Source organism: Malurus melanocephalus, unplaced genomic scaffold (assembly GCF_030028575.1).
Source record: "Malurus melanocephalus ecotype Western Australia unplaced genomic scaffold, MMel_1.1 scaffold_290, whole genome shotgun sequence".
In the NCBI taxonomy this organism is placed as follows: Eukaryota; Metazoa; Chordata; class Aves; order Passeriformes; family Maluridae; genus Malurus; species Malurus melanocephalus.
In genome coordinates this window covers 432,596-454,651 of record NW_026623522.1, presented here as the reverse complement: position 1 = coordinate 454,651, position 22,056 = coordinate 432,596, and the positions used below count along the sequence as shown (strand labels likewise).

Genomic DNA, 22,056 nt, shown 5'->3' with positions numbered 1-22,056 from the left:
CAGTGGCTGGCAGGGGATGCACAGGTAGGCAAACACCTGCTTCTCTACCTTCAAGTTATCCACTACTCTGATATGATAAAGAAATAATTCTGTTCTGCTGGAAAGTTCATCCCATAATAACATGCAATTTGAATCAGCTTAAGTAGTTTGGAAATCACTCTCATAGACATTTTTTTCAAAGGAAAAAGTGGAAAGATTCTAAGTGCAAAAATGAAGCTTGTCGTATAAGAATAAAAAGGTGTTAAATTCTGGCTGTACACTACTGCACTAATTAACTATGCAGGAATTCTACCTGGTTGTAATGAGGTGTGACATTAACTACAGAAAATTGCTCCATGTTCAAAAGCAAGAGATTTATTTTCCAAGTGACAATCTGTGGGCAGGATCATGAAGCTCCAGCTTCCCCAAACCTCTGTGTGTGTTTYGTTTTTCTCATCACAAAGTGTAGAGCATTTCAAAAGTATGGAAAGCACAAAATGGGCAACCTGCCACCTGAGGAGTATTTTGTGATCTTTACCAAACACTGAAACTGATACCTGTCAGAGAAGTGATAAAGCTGCTGAAATTAATCAAAGCAGAAACTAACACCCCAGGACATTATAAACAAGGTCTTTCAGGTCACATATTGAAAAATGTTGTTTTTCTGAGACAGTGGACTTTACCTGAGCAGAAGCAGTGAGTGATGTGGAGACTGCAAGCCTCAGCCATGTACCTTCTGTAAGACATCATTTCCACACCTGATGGCCACAGAGGACTTTAAATGATGAAAGGAAAAGGCTAAATGGAAGCCTATCTCTAATTCAGTTCCTCTGCTAATCAAGTATAGAAAGGGCAAATTGAAGGTAGCACATCTCTATCAGAATATCTTAAAGCTTACAGAAAGCAGAGCCAAAACTGAAGCATAACTCCCCAACTGTAGCCCGTATGACCCAGAGCACATAGCATGTTCAAGAACATTTAGAGAAACTGAAAYGTTCCTTAAGCCTGGTATAACTTTTAAAACAGAAGAATTTCCAGAGAACCAAGAATGAACTCACTAAGGGAGCTGACATGGACGAAAAGAACATAATGATCAGAAGAGCAACTAGCAAGGGCATTTTCTAGACAGCACCAGGGCTAGAAAAAAAGGATGAAACCTTAAACCCTTCGTTRATTCAAGTAAAATTCAAAACCACAGATACATTTCTGCAACTAACCACACAGGCATCACTCAGTAAAATGTGCATCAGGGCATCTACTGCCTGAAGCAAGGTATCCAGGTCCTGGGAATGGGAATGAAGCATCTTGATCGTATCTCTGCCTAGGATGGCTGAACTCAAGTCTGCCAGGCAGGACCAGGTGTGACCTGATCAGTAGAGGGCTAACACCACTTTTACTGTGAACTGCTCTTTTCTCTCCATTGGCATAAACACTGTCACTATTCCAAGTGCTCTTCCTTGTGAGRAAGAGTCAAAAATTACTAACAATGCCTCCAAGCAGAAGAAAGAACTGAGTTCACCAAACAGAGCTATAAAAATCAGAGAGAATTACAGGGAGTCAAGAAATGAGAATTGTATTTCAAGAAATTCCTTYGCACCTCCTGTATCCAATGTGTGTGAGTCAGCATAGATGAAGATTACCAAAAGCATATGTTTAGCTGGGCTCCAACCAGCAGCATACCAGTAGAGGAAGCATTAATGTCTTTTATGGAAAAAAATACTGGGATCATAGGAGATTGTATGGACGCAGTAGAGTACCAGCACTCTGGAAAAGAACAAGATGCCAAAAACGGTTTCAAAAACATCTGCTTCAAAATTCTGGAAGCAAAGCAACTGAAATCCTTCTGTTTTAACAGAAGAATGTTAAAAATGTTAACAGAAATTAGTAACAGTTTCTAAGAGGAGCAGCAGAGATGAGGAGTGAGTTAATACSACAACATACTTAAGATTTTTTTTAAGAAGTAATTGAAATTAATAGGTGTGGTGCCAAAAAAATAATCAGGCATCACAAATAAATAAGTAAACACAGGGCAAATAGCTTCATCCATCCTTAATGACTGTAAAAGTTTTATGATAAGAACTCCTTGTCATGATCTCAAATGGAACACACTAGAGACATCTTTGGCAGCAGCTATAGAATGCCAAGTGATGATGAAAAAGCATATTTGTTTTTGCTACAGATGGTTACAGTTTAAAATGTAACCTTTTCTAAAAAGGACAGTCCCCTGGAGGCGTGACATCTTACCCGCTAAATTCACATGGGTTAAACACAGCTCATCTATGGAAAATGAATCTCTGTCATTTCTCGTTAGAAAGTCTGACAGGCTTCAGTCAAACTTCTGTAGGGAGGACAGAAGATGTCCAGAAGATAGAGAAAAACAAAGGAAAGAAAGAAAAGAAAAAAAGAAGAGGCAATCAACCTTTTAAATTGTTTCACACCAAATGAGATTTGAAGTGTTACATYCATTCCACTTAGATCTGTAGTCTTCAACTCAAAGGTCACATTATTATGGATTTTTCTTGCCAAAGCATAACAGAAATAGTTTTTCAATMATGTTGAAGGTCTTTTGGGGGAAATCTGTTCTGGGCATTATTCATGAAAGATATGACATTTTATTTATCTAGTTTCTCKCAAAATACTTGAGAATAAAACTATTATGATGTGTTGCCAAACCCTTCCCTGTTGTTTTTCACTCTTCCCTCTCTCTCTCTCTCTCAGAGTTTCTGACATTTTCACCACTTGATTTTAAAAAGAGAATTATAAAATGTAAACAAAATCTGTCAAATCTGATCTGTTTCTCTAAAACTGAAATCTAAAAATCAAAAAGGCAATTCATGAGGTTTCTTAAACTTCATGGGAAAGAATTCCCCTTCACAAATAAGCAATCCTCTGCCAAATTTGCTGCATAAACATTATAGCAGCTGTAATGACATACCAGGATAAGGAGAGGAAAATGCTTAGAAATCCTGCAAGACACCCAAACTAATCTCTGAAAGGATTTCATAATTCATWTTTTTTCTCGAGTTCTATTTTCTGATTCTATTTTATTAATAGCACTACAAATATTTATGGAAAACATATTTAATAGGAGCCATGACCTTTTTTTTTTGTTTGTTTCCAAGTAAACAATGCCTTCCTAATGAAGAAAATATTTATCTGGTGCCTCTAACTCCMCCATTTGGCACATGCAGAGGTACCAGGACTGTGCACTTACAGAGCTGGGGCTGGAGTGTCGCCTGACTTTAGGTGATTCCTTCCCTGCAGATGAAGTTTTGAAGTTAATGCARGCGTTGTTCTCGGAATGAACCCTCTTCACTTGATTAGTTGGCTTCTCAAATGGATCGAAACTGCTCTGTGTCCTCTGAACCCGAACTTTTTTATCCTCAGGAATTGTATCCAGAGGTTTGATCACTGAATCCATTCCCTGGCAGTTCCGTGTAGACATCTTTGTGACACATATCTGAAAAGAAAGAAAAACATCATTTGTTGACTCTRAAAGGCATAAAATCAATATAACTCCATGCACCAGCCAGCATCAAAAAAGGCACTGAACTTCATAAGCATTCACTTCATATTTCTGTGTTAAAAATGAAAATAACACATGCATATTATGTAGGGGATACATACATCACAGCCATCTTTGGACAATGCACTAAAAGATCCTGAAAATGAAGGCCAAAGAGGAACATCCATAAACTCATRCATTTGTGTTTTCTTGTACAATGTGTTCTTGGCAACAATGCCACTTCACTTCTCTCTCCAATCTAGCCACAGATATCCACAAGCAGTATTGATTTTCATTTGCTCAAAATTGGATGAGACTAAACTAAAATAAATGATGGTAGCTTGTGTGCACTGGCTGGTGCTGGCTTTCCAAAGATTCAATACCGGTATATTATTGTATTTTTAAATAATGCTTATACAGTGTTATTATTATTATCACCATATGTCTCAGAAAATCAAATCAGTAAATCAATTCCCAGGCACTGAAACGTGAGACTGCAGCTTAATGGCACACTAAAGCACAGAAGTTCAATTCTTTGTTACTGTGAAGTACGGCTCTGCCAAGCTCTAAAGGCTGCCACTTGCTGCTTGAGCTATCAAAATACACCATGGTTAGTTCAGGAGAGCAAAATGAGCAGAACAGCAGCTTTAGATACCCCAGTCATGTGTGCTTCTGGCTTTAATTTCAATACTCTGCAGTACATATGACATTTTTTAAAATCGCACAGTTGGTGAGGGGTTGTATTTGAGGCCTCAGCTTCCATTTTCACCCATAACAGACTTGACTTGGAAAGAAAAGAAATACTTTCAGCTTTCAGGCTACAGGGAAAAGTTAAGAATTGTGATGCAAGCAGACCCAAAAGGCTCTTTAAATTGTAAGGCAAATCAAAGTCATATACAATGTACTTTTTCCATGATATTTGCATGTATTTAAGCATAGACAGTGTTAATTTGCTGTCAAATGAACTCTTCACATAAAACCAGTTTAACAAGCATAATATTCCATTCAAGCACCTATGATTTAATCTAATTTTTAGAAAACTTGTCATCCTAAAACAGCTAATATTAAAAAATATAAAAATCATTAAACCAGGAATCCAAAGTATCTCCAAAAACTTATCCAATAAGTTATTCTTTGCCATTTTCCCAAAGGAATTTTGTATCTTGAAATCCAATTTACTTCAGTTTACAGAAATACTGTATCTTTGTGAAGTTTGGCTTTTTTTCTTTTTTTTTTTTTTTTTTTTTTTTAATGATCCACTCTAACAGTTGATGAAAGATTTCTTTTCTACATTAAAAATTTAAAGTATGTTTCCTGCATTGTGCCATCTGGCCAAATGACCATCAGCTCTAATGAAGGGCATCACTACTGTCACAAACCAGGCTTTACAAGGGTTTGCATTTCTTCTCACTAAAGTGATTTCYTCAAGACCAGACCTTCACCAAGTTACAACTTCCTTGACAACAGGAAAAGTCCCCCTTCACTCCAAATTATAATTATTTTTTTGGGCTGAAATTAAGACAGTTTCATAATTTTGGTCTGTTACTTCAGAGCAAAAAGATAAAGAGCTGCTGCACAAAGAATTTKTAATTAGTCTTCTTGTAAAACTAATTGGTTTCTTTTCCCTAAAACAACTCATACAGACAGACACATACCTACATCCTTCCCACTGCCATCTCCATGTTCTTGCAATGCTTGCTACCAACAAAGATGCCTTAAATTAATGTAAGTTGAAATTCCTGTTAATTTAGCAGCATCTCCATGCTGCTTAATCAACACAGATGCAAATAAATCAGTAAGTATTTCTCAGCATTTGAAAGCCAATGACCTAGAAAATAGGGGCAGGAGATGTGGACAAAAGTTTCCAAAGCAGTACTTGTCTTCTTTTTGGGTTAACAAGTCGCCTGTAGCAGTTTAAAATATTTTGAATTAGAAGCTATAAAAATACCATAGATAATARTGCCACGAATGCTGCTTCCAGTTTCTTTTTCCACTGGAAAATCTCCATGTCTACATCTAATGTGGGCCATGTAAGCATTTGTTACTATTATCTTGACTGGAAGCAATAACATTTTGGAATTRGACATTGAAGGGAGACACTTTAGCCCTCAGGCCACTTGACTGAATCTGGAGTAGGATAAAAATCTCCACCAGCATCTTGTAACAGCCAGCTTCCAACTTGCAAATGACTAAAATCATGAGCACCAAACAGCTCCCCACACAGAAATCAAACACCCTGGTGGATGCACAGGCTGGACACCGCAGCCACCCTTGGAACAGCTGAGGAGTGCAGAGAAATGCAAAGGTAGAGGCTGCTCGCCATGCCCATCTGCCTGCTCTGCACATCTCCTGCCAGGGCTGACGAGGGCTTTCATTCATCACTTCTCTCTCACCGATATCAATATTTCCCTGGCAGAAATMAAACATTCTCTCCAAATGGCTGCTGACCAGAGCGCGTTGTTGGAGCCAACAAAGTTAACCTTMTGCTGCTGTTGAAGGGTACGCATTTCCAAGCTGTCTACCCTGCCTATAAAACACTGAAGAGAAACAATATTTAAGCATTTGTTTTACATTCTGCCATTGTTAGGCTGAGTCCTTCATGCTGAAATTCTGTTCTGTGCAATCTGAAAGGACCAGGTCTAAAAGGTCAGCACTGAGCATGGGCTGTAACCAACTTAAGGGCACAATAAACTCATTGGTGATTTCAGGTTCTCCTCCACCAGCAAGGCTAAGCCACCACAGCAGAGCAGGTTTTCCCCTGGTCAGCCAGAGTGCTGACAGGCTACTCCTGTGTCCAGCTAAGGCTACAACTTATTTTGTAGTGAGTTACCATGCAAAAAAAGCCAATGCGCTGAGCAAAACCATATTTTGGAGATTTCCCTATGCATACAAATGATCACAGGTTTCACCAGCTTGACCACATCACCTTGAGGAACATTATGGGTTTGAATTTTTTTACASTAATTTAGCCTTTAAAATATAATTTTCMCTTTTACTGCATAATTAGTRCTTAAAAATTTCTACCTCTCAAAGGCTATGTACAAATACTTAGCATCAGAAGGTGTTAGTCTTGTAAACCAATGCCTACCACCCAGTAGCTCCTTGCTGGCAGTCAGGAGAAGCCTAACACACCTCCTCATTTCCAGATTTCTTCTTGCAWAAGAGAGTTAAGGATCATTTTCCAGTTAAAGCACAGTATTTGTTGATACCACAACATATGGTTCATTTTCAGAATCTTTTAGATGCTCCTGTGTGATCCCCTGGGATAGCCACTTTCCTTCTAAGCACATTCTGCCACCTGTAAGACCAAATTTTCTTTTTACCAAATTTCATTTGTTCTAACTACATAAGTCATCAGTTCTTCACAGTGGGCACTATTCTTTTACTAATCCTTTTACACACAGAACAATCCTCGTGCACTTCAATGAAGACAAAAATCCAGAAATATGTGGAAACTACCTCTCTTTTTCCAAAGAAGCCTCAAAACTGCATGATTTTGTTGAATCTCTGATTCACCTACAGTTACCAGAATAAAAAAACAAWGCTAAACAAGCCATTACATATAGGAAGTCCATCCCCATGATTTATTAACCCTCCCCATCTATGTAATGCTGTGCTTAAAACAGTGAAGCCAACTCACTGAGATGCTGTAAATGCCACCACAGTCAGAAACTGGTGCTACACGTGGATGTGATATTTAATGGCACCTTAACTATTAAAAGTACCTCCCTCAAAGTTACATAGAGACAATACAAGTGGTGTCCTGTTTTGTCATATGAGATGACAATTAGGCTTTATAAAATGCAATTAAGAGGAAGAAACTTTCAGTATGAATATGCTGTGCATTTAAAGAAACCTCTGTTTAACAAACWGTGTGAGTCATCATGCAGTTTTAATTGTCATTTCTTGAAAACAASTCATCATTTAAGTAAACATTGAGGTATGTCAACACTTGAAGTMATTCTATCCCCTTCAGGAGCTACTGCCATGATTTTGTGCTTCTCCCACCACAAACTACATTCAAGGCTTAATTTTCTGAAGTAYAAACTATTTCCAAAACTATCTGGCTTTTAAAAGTAGGGCAATGAAACCACAGTTATCTTTCAGATGGGATATTTTGGCCAGCAGACCTCATAATTATGGRGAACAGAGGTATGGGATCTTCATTYAATGCCTTCACTCTACMGGAAACAGGATTTAAAAATAAGCCAATGAACTTAATACACTTAGCAGATATAAATTATTACAATATTAAATTATTAYAAGAACCATGATGAAAAACAGATGTTGGCAAAAATGGCAAGAGAGGGSCTGAGATAAGGAGCACATTATTWAAAAAAATTCTAAAAGGAAAGAAAGGTAAACAAAACAATAAAAATTATATGTATGGTATTCACACCAGAGAGTTTCACATGCAGAACTTTCACCCCCAAAKTCTCTGCTTTTGTTCCAAGATGAAAATCCTGAAAAGGCTAAATTAAGACTCCAGTACCAGTCTCCCTTTAACGAGTTTTGCTCTTCCACACAGAAAACAGAGTGGTCTTACAGAAACTCATTTTTTGTGTTTGAGGTTACTCTTTGTAAAAGCACTTCCAAACCAGCCCTCAGAAACTATCCAGGGATTTGGTATCTTGTGGGAAAAGACTATATCTGGAAAATACCAATGACTATTCCTACYCAGTGAGACAACAATATTAACAGCTGACAGTCCCTGATCCCAGAGCTGATTTCCAGATCTTGGAAGAAGATTCCTGTCTGCCCAGGTGTGGTCCAACAGAAGCAGCTCTCCATGAGCATCCTGACCATTACTTTTCTCACATATGGATCATTAATGTCAAACACAGATCTGTACTTGGGGATCTGTACAGATGATCTGTACTTGTTCCACATTCTGCTGCCAAGCAATAGATATTCTCCACACTCTGATGGCTGAAATAAACCCACTTTTAAAATTTGTCCACAGTTACTTACTCAGTCCCAACTAAAAACATAAGAAAAAAGAACCATGATGATGAGACATTTGGCCACTTWAAACCTCCAGCACAAACAACCACTTTGCAGCTACCTGAAGAGCTCTCATCTACTTTTAAAAGAAATCACAAAAGGAAGATTTATCTTCCTTGCCAATTTCAGTAATTACTTGAGCTATCACAGATTCTGGCAATGTACAACAAAATAAAATGCAGCAGCACAAAAGTTAGTGCAGTTTGGTATTTAAAGTTATCTTAGTGTTTCTCTATGTGTTTTTATTTATTTAAGGTAAAAAGAGCCAGAATTTTAAAGAAAGAGCTCCTCRTGTTAGAACCACAAAAGAGCACAACATAGTTTATACTTTGCAACTTTCTCAGCTGCTGATCAAAATCTGAAGACAATGTATGACAGACAACAATACAGCTTGAACAGTGCTTTTGCCCCCCTGCTCCTCCTGCCCARTCTCACAATCAATTTGAGAATATCCCAAGGCTGCTCGAGGGTCCATCATTACATCAATATGGACCACAGGGCTACAGCCTCCACCCTAACATCATGGTACTAATCACATCTCAAAATATCATGCCAGTATTTAGCCAGGTTTTTTTTTTCCTATAAAGAGACTGAAGTTAAGAGACGGAAATCACAAGAAAAGTAATTTTGCTCCATAAGAAGCCCCATTAAATATATGAAAATAAGTATAATGCAAGATTTTTTTCACATCATCACTGTCAACAAAATTAAGAGGTCCCAAAGAAACAGAATTMTTAGAATTAAAGGTTGCTAGACTAATTCATTTGCTGCTTAAAGTCATATAGTGTTGAAAGAGTGAGACTGATCAGTTAAACCATGTAAGTAATTTATAGTCTTACAGCTCATGAATTTTAAAACAGTTATGAATGACCCTGGGATTAATCACCTGTTCTAGTACTTAGTAAAATATAGACTGTCCCATGTCAGTGAAATTTATTCATATGAATAAAGATATCTTCAATAACAAAGAACAACCAATTCTGGCAGAACAGGCCAGACACCCTACCACACAAAAGAAAAAAAAAATTAAAATTATTGTGCAGTGCAAAACACACCTACTCTGAAGCTCATCACATCTTTCAGGCAGATGCATTATATGTGGGTTTTAATTCCTACATTTAACATCCTACAAATGTTTACTTTGTTCATTCAGTGGCTATGGACTTACATAAAATATCAAAAAAAAAAGCCAACCGTCTGCTATTTTCTATTGGTCATTGCCACTTGTAAATCTGGGGGGAAAGTGACTGGTTGGGTTAATACCAGAGTGAATATCTAAAACTGCTGCTGAAAATTCTGAAGGAAATATCTGAATTCCCCCCATTTGCACCATTCCAGGAGATGTAGCATGAAAGGACCAGATACAGGGAAACTCAAGATCTAGCATGCAGCAAGAAAAAAGAATTTAAATTACTGAGTGATGTGAGGTAAGGARGTCACTCAACCTCTCCACAATTCCATTTTTCTGTTCACAACAGAAGTGATCCTTCCCCTATCACAAGCAGAAACTGGGAGCGCTAATTAAGTTTGYAAAGCACTTGGGCTTTTTTAAGTGAAATGTTATGAAGATATAGATTATAATTTGTGGAGCCAAARCCCACTGGAAGTAGTGCAACAATCTCATTATTACAGACAATAAGACTTAGCACTTGCATTTAGCTGAGAGATGTATAAAGAAAAAAATATATAGTTAAGTGGCTACTGATTCAACAGCTGAATTGCTTAGAACATAAGTCTGCCATTAATTTTCACTGGAAAAATCCTGTCTGGATACAAGTTTTCATTACCTTTTATAAGCATGTTATTTTCTATCATGCTTTGGTGCCATGGCAATTGAGAACACAAGTCATCTGCAGATTCTGGCATCCCTGGAATTTGACATTTGCTATAAAACACAGTTTGGGAATGTTCTGGAGTATTATAAGCAGCTTTGTTCAAAATAAAAATGCAACTATCTGCAGATTCATTCTCTCTGCAGAACAAAGCAGTAGGGAGGCTCTTTCTCATTTTAAACAAAAGTCTTGCCTCCTTCCTCTTGGCCAGCTRGTACCACCCTCCATCCTCCCCAAAAAAGGGTCAGCAAATGATTGCTGCACCCACAAGCAGATACATGGGCAGGCTGAGGAGAGAGCTCAGTTGGTGAGAATTCTACAACACGGGAAAAGATCCATGAAGAACAAGAGATGAGATAAGGGAGCGAATAAAATTGTGAAAGGGGAAGTAGAGCATGTAATGCTGCACGACATCACCAGGCAGCTCATAGCGGAGCTACCAGTGCAATCAGGCTCATACAGGAAAGAGGTCCTTGAACACACTCACCCCTGCCTGTAATCACCTACCCCACCCCATTTGATGGGCACAGCTAAAAGCAGCAGAAGGAGAACTTGAGTAAGACAGGAAAAAAAATTCGGATGGAAAGGAAGGAAGATGMAAGGAAAAAATGGTTGTAAAATAAGAGATTTCTTTTCCTGTCCTGATGGCCTCTCTCTGTGTCCAAGAGCTGTAATTCATATYCTTGGGTAATATCTATTTAACTTTAATTGGATACAGAAATGGCTAGCAACACTTTCTATGGACTAGAAAAYGCAACTGAAAAYGGAGCTCAGAGACTGGAAATGGTATCTGGGGATATGGTCTGCTCCTTGCTGTACCAATCACAGACTTACTCATACACCTCCCACAGCCCATCTCAAAGCAACTCGCCCAAAATGGCCATTTTCATTCCCAAAGTCRAAGCTGATGTTAAGCCAACTGTCTTTGTCATATGGAAGAAGGCGAATATAAAAAGGTCATTGAAGTGCCAGATGGGAGAATTTTTGAACTAGAAGCTCTGACATTAATTCTCTGTGTTTGTCTGAAACACTGAACTCAATGTGCAGATTAAATGTTGGTGCTGAATTGCCAAGTGAGAAAATAGTCACTTCTCACAGAAAGACCAACTGATCAGAYCTGGGGTAGGAATCCCAGTTTAACAAAAATCTGAAAAGATCAAACACCCGCATCAAGGAAAATAACATTTTATACTAAGAGTTAAAATTGGTTACACAAGTCTTTTCTTTCACCACCAACACACCGAGAGCTGTAATAGAGTACATGTTTACACATTTATTCTGCTAACGATAACTAAATATTAGTAKAATTCTTGAATCAAGCACAATCCTGAAATCAGGAATGACTGAAAATTATTTAAAGTCCCCTTAACATGTGAAGGCAAAGCTGAGCATTTCTATTTTTTTCTTTTTTTTCTGTGTTCATAGCACAGCCTAACTTCAGGAAAGTGAGTTTTTAGTCCATTAAAGTTCATGTTCCTCTCCTTGCAGAGAAAAAAGGTCCAGTTTTCAAGAGAGTCTGGATTARATTTGAGGTCTATAAAAGCCTACAYATGTCCTCAATGCAAAACCCTGTTCTGTGACAACAGACGTCAGGAGGAGTCACCTAAGGACAGGGTCTCAGATAAAGGTCACACCGAAGTCCTGACAGCCTCTAACGTTCATGAAAAGAGACAGAAACTCAGGAGAGCTGATCTAAAGGGGCATTTTGCTCTATTTCTGATGTCCCAAAATAACTGTGCTAGTGAAAAAGCCTGGCAAATAAATTCTTCYTTTTACTTGCACAATGCTCACATTTGTCACAGTGCTATGTAATGCAATGTGCCATGCAAACCTTGCCTGAAACTGCAACCAGGCTGCTGCTTCCATTAACCTGGTCCCAGACCTGCTGCATCCAAAGGTAGGAGGGTTATTCCTCCAACAAACCAAACAGGAGGGCACAGTTCAGGATCAGCAGAAATGTCAGTGTGAGAGAGGCAACTTCCAGTACCAGGCACGAGCCAAGGATGCCTTGGTAACCAGAAGAGCGGTGGAGAAAGTGTCTGAACATAAACACTCTCCTAAGAAACTGTGACAGGTGGTTTCTACACTCTTTTACTTAGTTACCCACTTGTATCTGTTGTCTATCCTCCTCTGTAACCATATGAACAGGATTTAAAAATAAAGATAAAAAAAATATTTTCAATCCATTTTCCATATCAGCCTCCTGCTCTAACAGATGGCTACATGTGCCAGTGCAAGTTTATACAGTTTTCTTTCCATAAGTGCATTATTAGTAGTTTTGTGCGAACAGTATATTAAGTCTTACTGAGTTTACMGTTTTATAATTTTATTCTATCCTCCAAAACTCCCCCTGATCATGAAGTTATCAAAGGCACATCCATAAATTCAGTAAGTCTTCCCACTGCCATGTTSAAGTGTGAGAAATCTTGAGAGACTTGACAACAAAATGCCTATTCTTGCTAGAGTCTGAGGCTGTCAGGAAGGTTTTTAAGAAAATAAATCGTAAACAACTCCATGCCTTGGAAATGGGCTCTACCCAGTTCCTTTAGGCTCCTTTGCCTATCCCCAGCAAGCCCCTTGATTCTTTCACAGTTATYATCAAGTACTTCAGACTCAAGTAAAAAAAAAAAAAAAATGGTCCTCTTACAGGCAGGGACAGCAACAAAATCGCCACTGTTGATCTGGTCATGAAACTGAGAGTATAGGACTGTCTCAACTGCTCAAAACATTTAACATATATGCTCTTTATATAAATGCTGAAGAGCACTTGTCTAATAAAAAGAAAAGAGGAAGGGGATAGGCCATGTGACCATCTTTTCCTTCAGACCATTTCCTTCATTAAAAAAAGACACAAAAATCTACTTACTTTATTCCTTTCCTTATTTTCTTCATTTTTCTTCTTTCCWTTCTTTTTCTTTTCAACTATCTTTAGCAAAAGCCAGATGATAAACTAGGTAATGAGAGTAGTTTGCTTCATTCTGCTAATGCATTTCAAAGTTTCATTCTAGCACCAAGAAAGAAAACTCTCCTGCTCCCAGTTGCTTCATCCCTCATGTCAACAACCCAACAGGCTGAGAAATGCAGCTTCCAAGGCAGATCAATGTCACAAGGAGAGACAAGCTCTCTGTGTGTTTCTAGATCTGCTCCTCTACATATTATCTTCCAAACCACTGAATTTGACAAAGTATCCTCTATCAAATCAGCACAGTATAAAGGTAGAGGCAGAAAAAGAGCTTCAACTTTGTCATTATTCTCTTGTGTGAGCAATCTTCCAAGATCTGAATAACCTACATTTCAGCTCAGTCTCCCAGAAATCTCAATAACAGCCATCCATAACCTTTCTGCCATTGCTTTCTTTCATGAAAGTTTGAGAGTTCAGACGAGGGTGACAAGCCCAGTTTCACAAATAATTAAATGAAAAGTCCTCATCTGTGTTGGATCTCATATATACCTAGCTTCTTTTTTGTTAACTTGTTCTTTCTGGGTTTTTTTTTTTCCCCTCAGACAAATGACCTGGTTACAGAATTCTATAAAACTTGAATGAAAAGTCTCAAAGGAATTTTCTAGCAGCTACTGCAGGTTTGTCAGACTTGCAGCAGCACAATAACTTTCAAAGCAAAAAGGTGTAAGAGAGGATAATGAAACTTGCTTTTCAGTGCATAATGTGCTACACTGGAAAACATGTCATATCCTACAATTCAGAATTTCGTTGGGGGCATAATTGAAAATTAGAGCATCTAAAGTTATTCAGAATATGAAGAACACTCCAGTATATCTTTTCTTGGCAAGATTAATAATACTTAAGATGGAGAGTTTCAAACTGATACTGGAAAGAGCTCATCATAAGAAGGATGACTACAATTTTATATGAGAATTCTACGAACAGCATAGAACTAATGCTCTTTTTTAAAAAAAAAAAAAAAAATCTCTGTATTTCAGTAGAGAAATGAAAATCACTGCTGCTTCTTTGATGTGTTCAAGAGAAAATATGTGCTGTAGTAGACTTACGACTGCGCTCGAATGAATTCTAAAGGAAAAGCTGTAACAGTACGAAGCAGCCAAGCCTTCTACAGTTGGTGGCAATTTGCACCTCCAAAGCTGTGAGTTCATCATGAATCACCTTCAAGAAGCAACAAATTCAGAGAATCAAATGGTTCAAAAATCACATCTATCATTAGAACATCAGTGTGAGAAGTCCTTCAACCTTACGGTACATGAAGCTTCTCATGAAGAAATTGCCACAAAACTGAGAGTGATTGTAGATATTTTGTATGGCTTTCCCTGCACAGCTGCCTACCAGCAGTGCAATCACTTTTTATAATTATATAATTACATGTATCTGGACTACTTTGCCAAATACAGAAAATTCCTTGCCAACTTGAAAGTAAGGGGGCTGGTTCCACCAYTYTCCTGGGCAGCAGCAAAACCAACCACCCCATCATTAAACTGTAGAACTTTTCAAGACAACTCKTCTGCATTACATTAAAATAAAATTYCTATAKCCAATATTTAACAACAGAACCCATTTGAGCATTAAAACCCCCACTATTTACAAGGAGGTCTGGGCAAACCTATTTTACACATATTCTCTAAAGGTTTAAATACATTTTCTGTGTGCTTACACAAAGATTTAATAAACTGGAGAAGGACATATTCAAACACACTAAGCCTGTAGATGGAAAAGCATCAGAAATGAATTAAGGGAAGCTGAGCTTTCACAATATAAAAATAGACACTATGCCTTTTCCTAGTGGTTTTATTTCCWCACTGCCCACTTGGCAACATTTGGTATTTTCCTCTTCAGGTRAGTTGTATACAATTTAATATTGAATTAAAAACATCCAACACAGCAAAACTGAACTATAACTGCCATAAATTCTATTCAGTTTCCTGGATAGAATGATACAGAGTGGATCCAAAGCTTGCTGACATGATATTTGTTACTAACTTAGGTTATTTTACATTTATATAACATCTAGCTGAAGTTTATCAAGTTATTTTTCAGTCAGAAGCTGCAGCAGATCTAGTCAGCAGGATGAGATAGCAAGTTCAACTCTAGAATTCATGTGCACAAATTTCAAAAATATCTTCTGAAAATTTTCTCAAAATAAAAAGAAAAATCTCCATTTACACTTTGCACACCATTTCTGACTAGCACCCCAAAACAAAGACCACTAACAGATAAAACTGCATGCTYCTGTGTCCTTCACAGGCCAGTCCAGAACTGATGCAGCAATTTCAGAGAAACCCATCCACCCAGGAATATGATAAACAAAATAACAAGATCACTTCACCAGCAATAGAGAAAGCCCAGAAGTTACTGCTACAAAGKCAAAATTATGTGTTTATGGGGTTGACTCAAAAAATTATAGTATAAAATCACCCTCGTGAATTCAATATTCAGTACGATATTATATTCCTATTTCACTACCGCTTTTTGGTAAACTGCAAAATACAGAAATATATGTAGGCTTCTATTAGGGAGTAGAATGAAGGATATCMATGAAAAATATGCTACACATCAAAAAGAAGCATAGAATCAATAATTGTGACAATATACAACACACTTATCACAAAAGCAAAAAGCAGTCACRGAAAGGTATTTACTGAGCTATACCAAAACCCAGAAGTCACCGTGGAGTTGGAAGGAGCACTTAAGGATTGATGGAGCTTCCTTTAGGAGAATTTGTGCTGACATTAACATTATAATAGGAGTATTAATAAAAATAAAGTCCTTAAGGGTCAGGTTCTTAACATTAGCAGTACATTCATGTACCTTCCTAACATTGTAAAGGAACAAAAACTTAATCAAATATGCTGGAAGCCAGTATGCACCTACCTAAGGGAATTCAAGTTCAGAAAATAAGTTTATTAGTTCCCAAACTAAGAACCCCAGCTACTCTTTACTTCAGAAACAGGCCTTGTAGAACTGATACTGCACAGTCTCTCTGTGGTTTTACGTTTGCTAGGATACTCCCATTCATTTCAACAGGGATTGTAAATGTAATTATATTGTATCAATATCTGAAACACTTAGGAACATTTTAACACTAGTATTATCAAACACAATTTACAACCAATATATAGTCAGACARCTGAGTATTTTTGCCTTTCTGGGACTTCAAAGGGCAATAACCCCTATAGAGCTGTCTGGATCTGCTCAGCAGCTCCTGTGACCTTTAAGGGACACACCTGCACTCACATTTATACAGAAGTTGCCAAACATGACAGCCCGAACCTGCCCCAGGCTGATCACTCACACACAATCTCACCCCAGCAAACTCCTGCTGACCCCAAAGACACACCTCTTCATGGCTCTGTCCATGTGCTCATCTGTAGGGGMTCTGGGAGAAACAAGAACCTCCCCTCTGAGACAGACAGAGCATCTGCCCAGAGATCAACTCTCCAAACAGCTCACCAATGCTTACAGTGTGAGGGGAAAATGTCAAAAACCGTTGGGACAGCTTTGGTTTTGGAGATTTTAGGGACCGGTTTTCTTTAAGATTTACACAGCAAAGTAACTGAAAAGGGAAAAAAAAATTCAGGTGACCATTTTTGTTATAGGACTTCAGTGGCTGGTCAACCTTGCATTAAGATGAGATGTTGACGATTTTTAGCCTGCTCAGTTCTGGGACATGAAAGAGATTGTGGCAAACACTCACTCCTCAGGTAAGCCCTCATCTCTTGCTGAGACAGACCCCAGCCTCACTAATAAATTGATTCACACAAAGATCTTTTTATTCATAGAGCACTTGGCAATAACTGCCTATTAAACAATATATTTCTTCCCTTTCCCATCTGTGTTCCTAAATTTTGGCCACATTTTCCACATTTTAAGTTAATTTTTCCAAGCTAGTTAATTTGGAGTCTATGTTTAACTAAATATTCCCATAGGGAATATTATTTATTAATAAAATATTTCCTAAACAATATTCACATCTTAAGTTCAAAAAACTAAAACGGGAGAACTCCTGACACAGTAGTAAAACAGCAAGCAGAGGTGATGGCTTCAGACTTAAGGAGAAAACATACTTGGAGGCAGAAAGATGATGGAAGCAACAAATTTCACAYATATAAGTGGATGAAAAGATAACATTAAGAGAAAAACACAATTGAAAATTTGCTTTAAAAAAAACCCCACATGCCTGGAATTCTATTCATTGTACACTATGAGGGGAAACACAAGTGGTTGGATTACTTCAATGCATTAAACAATSGTTTGCAATTTATTAATAGCCATGACAGTATAAGCAAAGGAAAACATCCATAAAAATAATTAAAAATAATAGAACTGAAATAACTCTTGCAATAGAAACATTCCAGGTAATTCTCAACAACAACAAAAAAAAATTAAAGGCATCTCTACTTATCTTTACTTTCTGAGGAAAAACTATGTAAATTAAGGTTGTCTGTAGTGTGAAACTGACCACCCCACATCACTTACAGTGCAGCACACATAGCATCTTTTAAAGAAGGATCTCCAGCAAAATAATAATGAAACCTTCAGAAAATAATTGATGTAGGACTGAATCTTTACCCTTTAATCATATTCAGTGACAAAGAAGAAGAATTCCTTAATTGGCAAGTACAGAAAAAGCAAACATGAATCCCTGTCAAACTAGTTATTTGATCCCACACTGATACACAACTGATCTCTTCTAGGAGTATAATTCACATGCTGCATAAAGATAAGCATGCTTCTCCAGAACAAAAAAAAAAGCACCTTTGCTTTTGTCCTTAACTAGTAACAGCAAAAACCATCTCTCATCACTCTACCATTACCACCACAGGTCATTTCCTTTAAATAGTAGAACACACGGTGAAATACTCTTTTTCGTTCAGTTCCACAGGATTTCTGTTAAGTTAGTTTTCYAAGGCTTGATCTACAACTGAAACACACTAGCTGTCAGCTAGGTCATCAGAAATAATCCAGATAATTCCATACTATAGCCACATTTTAATCTTTCTGTCTCGTACTGATGCTAACTGCTGCTCTTTTCCTCCTCTCTTTCCCTGAACATGCTGCTGCTCTAAGCTTTCGTATGTTGAAATATTCCACTAAGATCCAAACCGCTGTCAACACACTCCTACATAAGCATTCAAGAATGACTACCTAAAAAGACTACCTCACTTTTTGTTATATTAAATAAAGACAGCATGCAAGAGAAATAAAATCATGACAGAGGTTAACAAGGCAAAAAAATATTCTGACATCCATGATTTAWCATGTATTTTTAAAGGATCATTTTAATTTTATCTTCTACCACCCAGCAAATCTGTAACTGTTTATAGGCATTTATTCAGATCTAGCAAGATGCACAGACTTGTTAGCAGAGATGAAAAAGTGGCTGATCACGTCCTTCACTCACTCATCCCAGAGGGCGTTCAGCCAAGCATGTATCGGAAAAAATTGCCCATACTATCCTCTTAATACAATTATAAATAAGGCTGCCAGAGAGAGAGATACAAAGCTGCACCGAGAAAAGCATGGCTTTTAAGCCTTCCCCTACCTTTTCCCTGGTATTTACAAACCGCAGGCAGTACTGCTGGGGAATCTCACCAGGGTGGCTGCTGAGAGGTCTCATGTGGCGTTCCCGGCTTCCCACCGCCTCCCTCTGCCTGGATGTTAAGCATTCCCGAGAAAACCCACCCTGACATGCACAGAATGAATCCTGCTCAAGTTGGAAGCATGTGATAACTAGGCTTCAGGCTGAAACAGGAAAGCCCAGCACCCAATTAATCCCGGAGATTTAAACAAGCCCCATCTTACCGTTTTGCTGTTGCCCAGATCAGGTCAGATTCACCTGCAACTCTTTGGCATCTCTCTCTAGCAATGTTAGTGTTTGCAGTCAGGCCGGGCTCATTCAGCAACTGAATTCACAACATCTTTCTGCACTAGCAAGCTGAAATGGTACGGCTGTACTACAGCTAAGAAAGGGGGAAATCTAAAGCAGCAAACAAAGAAATCCCTCAAGACAGRGTAATCCCAGTGGAGTAGAATATAAAAGGTACAGATGAGCACCGAGGGTACAATATTTCTCTGTCTAAATTTTATCAGCAATACTATGCTCTTTCTAAAAAGACTTTTTTTTTTTTTTTTAAATATATGATGGACTTGCCTGTGGAGTTCCCAGAAAGGCAGAGTATCCAGGCTCTGCAGCAGCATTGCAGCCCAAGTAACCATGCATATGCTATCGAGGCAATTTACAGCAGTCTTTTTGAAAAKATATTGATTTACAATGTAGCACTGCCTCAACCCAAAACAGAACTGCAGCCAAAATTGCTAATGGTGATTTCACAGGAATTAAGGGAAAAAACTCAACATTCAATCAAAGGATGAAACTAATCATTCCCAATTCAATTCCATCCCAGTCCTGAAAAGAATCAGCAAGTTCTAGAGTGACAAAATGACATTATAGCAATAATCTAGGGGCAATCTATGGGAAACAAGCACTATGAATACCACTATCTACTTCTACATGAACAATAAATATTAAAAAGCATTTAAAATTTATTGAGTCAAAATATGAAAACTGAAGTTAGTTTCAGCATTTTAAGGATGAAACTTAATATTTAATTTATGAATGTATAAAATACACAAAGCTGTGAGCAAGCAATAGACACCCTACTCCGTGCTGGGAATCCACTATTCAGCCCAAGCGAGCTTGAGTGTGGTAGGAGRGAAAAGAGGGCAACAGGAGCAAATCCTCAGGGAGGGCTTCTCCAAAAGGGAGGCAGTGCATCTTCTCCATCTCCTACTCCTACAGCAACCCCTGCTGGCCTGTGCTTCAGATGGCTCCTGGCTCCCCAGAACCCTCCTGGAATTGGGGGAGCACTGGGAGCACTATACAGGGAATAGGAATTTGTACATCAGCGAAACCTTCAGGAGGAGGAGCATGCAGCTCAGCTGAGAKGACATCTTCAGCATCCTGAAATATTTTTCATTTTCATGTAATCATGAGATACAATGAACTAGCAGGCAAAACGCAGCCCTGGTTCACACCTCGGGCAGCCCCCGTGACCCTCATCACAAAACCATTGGAAATGGACTCCCCTGCAGAATCCCACTTGGAAGAAAGCAAAATATGCTTAAACTCTACTCATTGGCTCAAGTTCGGCCATAGTGACCAAGACTTTCCCATGTGGGCACACTTCTCAGCTCCAGGCTCACATCTTAACCTTGCATCAGGGGCTCCAGTGACATACAAAACTCGAATGGCATAAGCCAATTTTATAAGATGCTTCTAAAATTACGTAGCAGTTGCCATCTTTTCCCTTCATCAATTTCCCAGCCTAAGTCACAGGGGCATCCCCAGACTTCTCAGTTTCYTAACTTGGTTTCTAAGCAGACAGAAGGCTTCACATCTCCTGAAAAAATATTCCACTCTCTTGAACAAAATCTTCTTCTCCTGTCTCTCAAGTGTGGGGCTCAGAAGAAAACACGAAAAGTAGTTTCCAGCTGAAATTATGAGAAAATACCTTCAAAATATTTACATTTCTTGACCGAGTAAGCACCTACAGAGACCAACATGTGCCAAAAGACGGGCACCATGCTAAGGGATAAGTGGTGGACAGCCATGGGAAAACGAAACACAGAAGGCAAGAAAGGCATGCCAGAGAAACAGGGAACCACATTCCGGAAGCAAACACGGTGTTGGGCCAAGGCAGAGAGGCTGAAAGTCTTGATTCCATGATTCYAGCCTACAAAGCTCTGGAATCATGGAATAAGCTGAGCTGGAAGGGGTCCACAAGGATCACTAAAGTCCAGCTCCTGGGAGCATCCTGGAGGGATGTGGGACACAGAACCATCCACAAGAATCACACGATGTGTCTGAAAATGTCCAAATGCTTCTTGAACTCTGTCAGGCTTAGTGCTGTGACCTGTGGAGCTGTTCCAGTGCCTAACTACTCTCTGGGTGAAGAACCTTTTCCTAATATCAAACCTAAACCCCTCCAACATGGCTTAATGCTCTTCCTTTGGGTCCAGTCACTGTTCACCAGAGAGAAAAGATCAGCACCTGCCCCTCCACTTCCCCTCGTGAGGATGTTTTAACTGCAGTGAGGTCTCCCCTCAGTCTCCTCCAGGCTGAACAGACCAAGTGCCCTCAGWCATTCCTAGTACAGCTTCCCCTCCAGGCCATTCACCATCTTCATGGCCCTTCTTTGGACACCCTCTAATAGTTTAATGTCTTTTTCACATTGTGAAGCCCAAAAATGCCCCCAGCACTTGAGGTGAGGCTGCCCCAGAGCAGGACAATCCCCTCCCTTGCCCGGCTGGCCATGCTGTGCCTGATGCCCCCAGGACAGGGCTGGCCCTCCTGGCTGCCAGGGAGTTGCTAACTCATATTCAAATCACCACTGACCAGGACCCCCACGTTTCTTTCTGCAGAGCTGCTTTCCAGTCATTCTCCAGTCTCTCTGTACTTGAATGACCCATTCCAGGTGCAAAAYCTGGCAYTCACCCTTGCTAAACTTCATACTGWTGTTGCCCCRGTGTCTTAATTTGTCTAAATCTCTTTCTGCCAGACCTCTCTRTAGTGGGATATAATGCATAGAAACCTCTCATATTTAAAAATTAATTATTTTACTGTATTGAAAAAAAATCTTCATTTACTGCATTAAAGCCCCTCTTCTTGCCTTTGTCTTTGACCTTCCTCAAAATATTCAATTCCAGTTGGGCTTTGGCTTTTGTAACTGCATGCTTGAAAGACGTATTGCTGATATTCCTTCCTGATT

The 22,056-nt window shown here is 38.8% G+C and overlaps 1 protein-coding gene across 2 annotated transcripts in view; it reads right to left on the bottom strand.

The window, feature by feature from the left end:
• CDK14 (cyclin dependent kinase 14) overlaps nucleotides 1-22,056 on the bottom strand; it is a 310,018-nt gene that overhangs the window by 224,331 nt on the left and 63,631 nt on the right. For both annotated transcript variants that reach the window (XM_057376776.1, XM_057376777.1), the window contains exon 3: nucleotides 3,194-3,439. In XM_057376776.1, coding sequence (XP_057232759.1) covers nucleotides 3,194-3,439 — 246 coding nt within the window. The remainder of the gene's footprint in view (nucleotides 1-3,193; nucleotides 3,440-22,056) is intronic.